Genomic DNA, 8,299 nt, shown 5'->3' with positions numbered 1-8,299 from the left:
AAGCGATGATAGCGAACCTGAGCTATGTTAGACATAGCAACTTGTGCTGGGATTACACCATTCAACAGCTTGCAAGGCTGATGAATTGACCGCCACTATTCTCTAGCCTGGTATCCACCACACATGGCTTTGGCTTTTTCTGGCCAGTGAATCCCTATTTTTCATTTTTTCACACACACACACACACACACACACACACACACACACATACACACACATACACACACAGTCAGCGTGATGGCAATACCTCTAGCTCTGGTCACTGGTGCAGCTTGAAGTCGTCTGTCAAGTGTCATGAGCTCTTGTACATCCTTATTATATTTGGGCAGTTGCCTTGGCATTCCTGACCATGATTGTGACGGTTTACTGACTGCAGACTACATACAACCGAGTCACGACGTACACTGATGAGGTTGTGTATGTAGCGAAGTGGTTGATAGTCGTTTTGGGCTGAAGTAAGGATGAGTTTGCAGCTCAGGCGGATGTCGGAGTCCGGGAGCTCACCGGTTGCCTCCGTCATAAACCACGGTGCTGGCTGCTTCAGGTAGGCCAGCTGCTATGGCTGCTGACGTGTCCAGTTTATCAGTCGATTGCGACATGGATATGAACAATACTAATTCTTGGTCGGATGGTGGAAGAGGCTTGTAAGTCGGGCAGTCGTTGAAAAATAAGTGGTAGCGAGAAGGTAGAACGATCATGTGTGATCATGGTGCAATGGAACAAGAAGTTTCCATTCCAATTCTGGATTTATCCGAAGAGGAGGACGTTCTTTTGGAGAAGCTGAGGCACGCGTGCGAAGTGTACGGGTTTTTCTACATCACCAACCACGGACTGGAGAGTGACATCGAGCAGCTATTCCAGTCATGCAAGGAATTCTTTCAGTTGAGCCACGAGGAGAAAATGAAGCTGGCCATTAACGCTAGTGGCCATGGGTATGTCTGGCATGGCGAGGAAACGTTGGATCCACAAAAGCAGCAGGAGGCTGACACCAAAGAGAACTTCCAGTTTGGCGAGGAGGAGAGCGGCAGTGAGCCGTCACGGACGCCATTGCGCGGGCCCAACGTTTGGCCGAGTGAGTCGCTTCTACCGGGCTGGCGGCAGCGTGTGTACAAGTACTATAATCGTACTGCACCTCTTGCGATGAGAATATGTGGACTTATTGCTACTTCGCTGGGTCTCGATCGTGGCTACTTTGAAGATAAGTTTACTGAGCCACTCTCTCTGGTCGCCTTGAATCACTACTCTGAGCGGCGCTCTAGCCCTGATGACGGTGTGTTTGGCTGCGGCGAGCACAGTGACTATGACATCATCACATTACTCGTCACCGACGACGTTCCTGGCCTGGAGGTGCGACTGAAAGACGACACGTTTCTGGCCGTGCAGCCGAAAAAGAACGCGTTTATTTGCAACGTGGGCGACACGATACAGCACCTGACAAACGATCGCTACCGCAGCGCACCGCACCGTGTTGTGAATCGTAGCGGGAGGGAACGCTTCTCGGCTGGCCTTTTCTTCCGACCCGACTTTAACTGTGTCATTGATTGCCTACCCTGCTGCTATGCCGAAGACAACCCGACACGTCACCAGCCAATCATGTTTGGCCAGCATCTTCTCAACAAGTATCGAAGTAGTCACACTGCATTTCAGGGCTGAATTTCCACATGCGGACCCAGTGATTTGAGATCCAGGCACTTGTGTGTAACTTGTGTTTCCCCAAGACATTGAATACCACAAGAACACTCCGACAATGATAATAATAAAGTATACATGTCATACATGCTTTAATAAGTTTGCGGGAGTTGAAACGGAAACATATTACAGCTTTTAAACTTTTACCACTACTTTGCACTGCGGACTTCAATATTTTTCTACTATTGATAGTATTGTGCTACAGTATAGCATTTCAAATCCGTTGAACTTTCTTGCAACTCATTCCCATTTCAAATTTACAAAAAGATTAATAATGATGCAAGCTACAAGAGGGTGAAGGCGGGGAGGGGAGCGGACATTTCTCGGTTTTGCCATTCAGAACGGGAAAGAAGTACTGAATAATTAGTATGGCAATAAGTAGGACGAGCTGAAGCGACATGTGGACTACTTTATTAACAATGTAAGCGATGGAGACGATGCAAGAAACAACCTAAAGGCTAAAGGGTAAGGAAAAATACATGTAAGAAGAAAAAGGGCAATGGAAAAAAAAAGATGATTCGAACAAGTTTTCGTACAACACTCTTCAGGAATCACCGTTGTACTAAAGAAAAAAATGAGAACAAAGGAAATAATATAGCAATCAAGGTAAGGTGACACGATACAATGACAGCACTGGAATATCGAGGTGCGATTTCTCACAAAAGTGTGCAGAATTTGTGTGTCCAGAAAGATAGTGTTATTACCCTAAAATTGTTCAAATAATGTTCTTTTGTGTAGTGTGGCAACGTTGTTGCCACTTGTGCCTAAATGTGTTTTGTCACCTTCTTGTTTATTATTGTTATTATCATTCGTCGACGAGGAGACAATAGTCGTAAAATGGCAATAAATAAGATAAATTGTGCACTCATAACAACAGCAAAAATGAAGAAAGTCAAGTTCCATAACGTTTTCTTGTGACTGTCATCAGTGGAACGCCGTCACATAAAAATGTAATAACTAAAACACACACTTATATACATGTAGCTAATATGGTTTCAGGTAGAAATACAGCAGCTAACAAGTACAAAAAGCGAAGTTTGCACCTTTGCAATGTGTGAATATAGTGTATGTGAGAAAGGTAGTGGCAGATGAATGTGATACTGTGTGAATGAATGTAATGGTGCGTGTGTATTACTTGAAGAGTGTGAGTGATACAACGTTTTCTTTCTGTTTACATAGCACAGGGTCACGAGTACGAATATTCGTTGCGCACGTTTCTTCAAGCAATTGCAGGTGTTGGAAGCTGTGTATATTCGTACTCGTGACCCTGTGCTATGTAAACAGAAAGAAAACGTTGTATCACTCACACTCTTCAAGTAATACACACGCACCATTACATTCATTCACACAGTATCACATTCATCTGCCACTACCTTTCTCACATACACTATATTCACACATTGCAAAGGTGCAAACTTCGCTTTTTGTACTTGTTAGCTGCTGTATTTCTACCTGAAACCATATTAGCTACATGTATATAAGTGTGTGTTTTAGTTATTACATTTCTATGTGACGGCGTTCCACTGATGACAGTCACAAGAAAACGTTATGGAACTTGACTTTCTTCATTTTTGCTGTTGTTATGAGTGCACAATTTATCTTATTTATTGCCATTTTACGATTATCATTCGTTCTCACTTTTTTGTTTTTGTTGCTGATACACACTTGTCACGCTTAGTTCTTACTTGTATACCCTTGTTTTCTGCACACGTTTGTGAGAAATCGCACCTCGATATTCCAGTGCTGTCATTGTATCGTGTCACCCTACCTTGATTGCTAAATTATTTCCTTTGTTCTCATTTTGTTCTTTAGTACAACGGTGATTCCTGAAGAGTGTTGTACGAAAACTTGTTCGAATCATGATTTTTTTTCCATTGCCCTTTTTCTTCTTACATGTATTTTTCCTTACCCTTTAGGTTGTTTCTTGCATCGTCTCCATCGCTTACATTGTTAATAAAGTAGTCCACATGTCGCTTCAGCTCGTCCTACTTATTGCCATATTAAAATTATTGTCTTCTCGTCGAATTTTTGAATAATTAGTACATGATAATTATTAACAAGAGTACAAAGCCCCACACATGCACTTTTTGACAAAACATGCATTACGGGAGAGGAGATGGAGAATTACTATCCATCCGAGAAGTATCATTGTGAGCCTTCTGCAATTCCCACAATTGACATGTTTTTTTTTACGCCGGCTTTACACAACAAATCAGGTGGATCAGCCCCGGCGAAAAGTGGGGCGGTCACCTGCGCACCGGTTGGTCTGCTCCGATGTTCCTGAAAATACTATGTTTGCTTGCTGGTCACTGGATCCAGTTTGGACAGGGTCACTTGGTTGGTGTTCACTGTGTTCTTGTCATAGCAATGGTTGTCATCACTGAACAGCATCAAAATACCCTCAGTTTTGCTCAGCCTGCTGAGCCAATACACGAACAAGCCACTGCAGCCACTTCATGATACGGAAAGCCCTACACACACCATCCTCACAGCAACTACTCTTCACTGCAAAATACTAATTTCTCAATCAAATTTTCGGCCATGAGGCATCTAAAATGTTCTTGTTGCCTATCATGAAATTATATAGTTCCCTTGGGAAAGAAACCTGATACGATCTCCTGGACACCCAAGGTAGTCAATGTAGGCACTTGAATTTGTTAAATCAAGCACCAGGAGCTAGTTACACATTCCGTGGATCAGTTGGCCTGAAAAGGAAAGTCACTTCATGTCGATAAAAAATTAGAAATACATGGCAGTAGGAGAGAGTAGGATTAGCTGCCTTTGACTGGCTTTGTGGCACTCTGTGTGTCACCGTGCAAATATATCATTAGTTTATGGGACGAGCAAGAGGCGAGTGATCTATCAAGACACGACGGGCACCAACTGAGGCGTTCACAATGGGACTCCCAGGGAGTACATGCAACAATCAAGCATTTGCCCGAATTTCAAATTTCAAGCACGAGAGGTTCAGTAGTACAGAGAGAACACTACCCGTCGGCGTATATGGCGTTGACTTTCTTCAGGAGGTATTCACCGGACAAGATTGGTTCATACTTGGCTGGATTCTCACTACTACAACATGTTGGTAAACACTCAATCGTGGCGTCGGTGTTGCAGTCAAACGGAGAACTGTAGCGCTCGCGACCGGTTGTGTTCAACACACGATGCAGTGTACTCTTGAACATGCCGTTTGTCCAGCGTTCTAACATATCCGCAATGTTCACCACAATGGCTCCTTTGATTGGAGCTACATCCACCCATTCACCATCAGGCCACTGAATCTGCAATCCAGGAACATCATCCGTCTTCAGCAATGTCAGCATACCAAGATCCGTGTGCTCACCAGCTCCATACAGACCCTCCTCTGGATTTGACAATGTCTCGTTGTAATGCAGAATGCGTAGCTTTGCTATGTGTTTAGTGAAGAACTGGTGGAAATAGTCTGCTTCCATATCCAGTGCTAATGCCACTATTCTAAGCAGTTTCATTCCCACTGCACAAATGGCTTTGAAATAGTCAATCATGGTTGACTTGAAATGAGGCACCACAGCTTCTTGTGGCCACTTATTCGCTCGGTGCATCTCCCCGGACGCTTCAGCTTGCTCAGCAGTCATCTCTTTACCGATGTGATATCCCTCTTTCGTACTTCCAAGAATTTCTTTCACTGGGTTATTTCTCTCCGAACCAAACCCGATGTAGCCTATGTTCGTACTGATGTCTATGGAACACTTCTCCTTCTCCTCCAGGGGTAGAGCAAAGAACAACTTGGCTTGCTCGAAGAGTTCAGCAAACTGTTCATCCGTAATGCCATGATTGACGATGTAGAAAAAGCCGAACTCAACACAGGCCTGTCTCAATGCAGTGGCAGTCGTCTTGTCATCACAACTGAGGTCAATTATGGGCAATTCCTTCTTCGCAGTGCTAGCAGCTACTGCTGCATCTTCCCTATCCGACTCCATGTCAGCCAAAGTCTGATTCGAAATGATTAGGCGTCATATCCACAATCGCTTCAAGCGATGACAGCAAGGAGCTAGCTACATGTATGTTTTCCGAAACAAAACCCTGGCCTGGGCATTGTAGATCATAAGTCTTTTTGCTGTGGACGTGCAAGAACACAAGTCTTCTTTTTGAAGTACAGGCTGTACTGTAAAATAATTACAACAATAAAAAATTAATAAAATAAATTATTTTTGTATATTAAATCTTGCTGAAAACATGAAAACGTGTGCGGGACGAGATGTATAAAAAAATTAATAATTTGTTGCTGGTGCCTAAACTAAAGACTAAAATAATTGTCTGTGTCCGACTGAAGAACAGAACTACAAAAATTAATAGCATCGGACTCCTCACGAACAATAATGTTGCTCAGTTGCGGTGGCTGTCTCCATTCTGCCCCGGACCCATAAAAATGATACTGTAAATATACAAATTTTCGGCTATATTCGGCACCGACCCAAAACACCTAAATTAAAACGCCGATGAAATTTTTCACAGCATCTGTCGTAATACCATGCCCTCTACCCCACGCCGAAAATACATCGCCGCCGAAATGTCAAAAATCGTGAAGTGCCGAAATTTTGTATATTTACAGTAGACGACGGAGTTTGCCTACTACTTTTAGTACACATTCCAAGTCCCAAGTTCTGGAGTAAAGCAACGACGTAAGTTCATGCATGCTTGCTCGTACTGGTCCATGCTGAATGAAGCATGTGCACAGCGACGTTGATTCATGAGAAGTCAGCCCAGATCATAACAAGACTTCTATGCACACGCCACTCCAAAAAACCGGGAAAACTATTGGCAGGCCCAGACCTCCCGGACCGCAGTGTAATGGCACGGTATTAGAACTGATAGAGGCAGGCACCGTATTAGTTGGATCAGCCCAACTGAAGAGAAGGTAATATCATGGACACTGTGATACTAATACATGTAGCAGCACTAAGCCAGGAGTCGGTAAAGGATATGCTGCCTGTGTGGCACTTTGTGTGTTATCATCTACTCAGTCTCTACATGGAAAATATCTAGATTACGGTACAAAGAAGAGGCAAGTGGAATATTGAGGTACACTGCATGAATCCAAGCAGTGGGCATCAAGGCTGTCACATTGGGAGTAACATTCAAGCGTCTGGTGAGATTCCAAGTTAAATAATCATGAGATGACCGGCATAAACGGCTGCTCTGCGGGTTCAGCGGCGCGGGCAACATACTAGAGTTATCCTTCGGGGTAGATTTCCTTAAGTTTCTTCAGGAGGTATTCACCGGACAGGATAGGTTCATACTTGGCTGGACTCTCACTGCTACAACATGTTGGCAAACACTCAATCGTGGCGTCGGCATTGCAGTCAAAGAAGAACGGAGCACTGTAACGCTCACGCCCGGTCGTGTTCAACACACGATGCAGTGTACTCTTGAACATGCCGTTTGTCCAGCGTTCTAACATATCCGCAATGTTCACTACAATGGCTCCTTCGATTGGCGCTACATCCACCCATTCACCATCAGGCCACTGAATCTGCAATCCAGGAACATCATCCGTCTTCAACAATGTCAGCATACCAAAATCGGTGTGCTCTCCAGCTCCGAACAGACCCTCATCAGGCTTTGACAATGTCTCGTCGTAATGTAGAACTCGCAGTAGCGCTATGTGTTTAGTGAAGAACTGGTGGAAATAATCTGCTTCCATGTCCAGTGCTAATGCCACTATTCTAAGCAGTTTCATTCCCACTGCACAAATGGTATTGTAATAGTCAATCATGGTTGTCTTGAAGTGCGGCACCACAGCTTCTTGTGGCCACTTATTCGCTCGGTGCACCTCCCCGGACGCTTTAGCTCGCTCAGCAGTCATCTCGTTACCCATGTGATACCCCTCCTTCGTACCTCCAGTCGTTTGTTTCACTGGATTGTTTCTCTCCGAGCCATACTCGATGTAGCCTCTGTTCGTACTCCTGTCTATATTGCACCTCTCTTTCTCCTCCAGAGGTAGAGCAAAGAACAACTTGGCTTGCTCGAAGAGTTCAGCAAACTGTTCATCCGTAATGCCATGATTGACGATGTAGAAAAAGCCGAACTCAACACAGGCCTGTCTCAACGCAGTGGCAGTCGTCTTGTCATCACACCTGAGGTCAATTATTGGCAATTTCTTCGCAGTGGTAGCAGCTACTGCTTCATCTTCTGCCCTATTGCACTCCATGTCAGCAATGGGCTGATTCGAAAAGATTAGGCATCATATCATCGCTTCCAGCGATGACAGCAAGGAACTATAATTATAATATGATTGTACATGTGCATGTACGTCTTCCCAAACAAACCCTGGCCTGGGCGTTGCACTGTCTGCTGTGGACAAGCAAGATCAAGAACATACCGGTGTTCTAACGATTTTTTCCTGAAATTTTGCTGAAAACAATTAGTGGATGTGGGCCAAAAAGTATTAGAACCATCGAAGATCATGCGGACTTGCACGTTGCAGGTGCATATGTAGGCGGTCGTATAAAACGGGGTTTTCGGACTCCTAGATCCTCACCAGCAACATTCAGTTGCTTGATTGCGAATATTGCTGTCTCCATTCTGCCCTGGCCTCATGAAAATTATACGCGCTGGGTTTGCTTACTTA

At 44.3% G+C, this 8,299-nt stretch overlaps 3 protein-coding genes across 3 annotated transcripts; 1 reads left to right on the top strand and 2 right to left on the bottom strand.

The window, feature by feature from the left end:
- Positions 1-418: 418 nt before the first annotated feature.
- On the top strand, positions 419-1,972 carry LOC135805594 (probable iron/ascorbate oxidoreductase DDB_G0283291). The gene has a single exon (XM_065319656.1). It carries the CDS (start codon positions 697-699, stop codon positions 1,651-1,653), a length of 957 nt encoding a protein of 318 aa, XP_065175728.1. The 5' UTR covers positions 419-696; the 3' UTR covers positions 1,654-1,972.
- Positions 1,973-4,190: 2,218 nt separating this feature from the next.
- Positions 4,191-5,816, bottom strand: LOC135805593 (uncharacterized). Its single transcript, XM_065319655.1, has one exon. The coding sequence runs from the start codon at positions 5,646-5,648 to the stop codon at positions 4,677-4,679; it is 972 nt and encodes a 323-aa protein (XP_065175727.1). The 5' UTR covers positions 5,649-5,816; the 3' UTR covers positions 4,191-4,676.
- A 514-nt stretch (positions 5,817-6,330) lies between these two features.
- Positions 6,331-8,101, bottom strand: LOC135805592 (uncharacterized). The gene has a single exon (XM_065319654.1). The coding sequence runs from the start codon at positions 7,877-7,879 to the stop codon at positions 6,902-6,904; it is 978 nt and encodes a 325-aa protein (XP_065175726.1). The 5' UTR covers positions 7,880-8,101; the 3' UTR covers positions 6,331-6,901.
- Positions 8,102-8,299: the final 198 nt, after the last annotated feature.

Source organism: Sycon ciliatum, chromosome 1 (assembly GCF_964019385.1).
Source record: "Sycon ciliatum chromosome 1, ocSycCili1.1, whole genome shotgun sequence".
Classification (NCBI taxonomy): domain Eukaryota; kingdom Metazoa; phylum Porifera; class Calcarea; order Leucosolenida; family Sycettidae; genus Sycon; species Sycon ciliatum.
This window is presented reverse-complemented; position numbering and strand designations above follow the sequence as displayed.

Coding starts and splice junctions, on each gene's coding strand:
- LOC135805594 (XM_065319656.1), top strand. CDS start 697: ATGTGTGATCATGGTGCAATGGAACAAGAAGTTTCCATTCCAATTCTG.
- LOC135805593 (XM_065319655.1), bottom strand. CDS start 5,648: ATGGAGTCGGATAGGGAAGATGCAGCAGTAGCTGCTAGCACTGCGAAG.
- LOC135805592 (XM_065319654.1), bottom strand. CDS start 7,879: ATGGAGTGCAATAGGGCAGAAGATGAAGCAGTAGCTGCTACCACTGCG.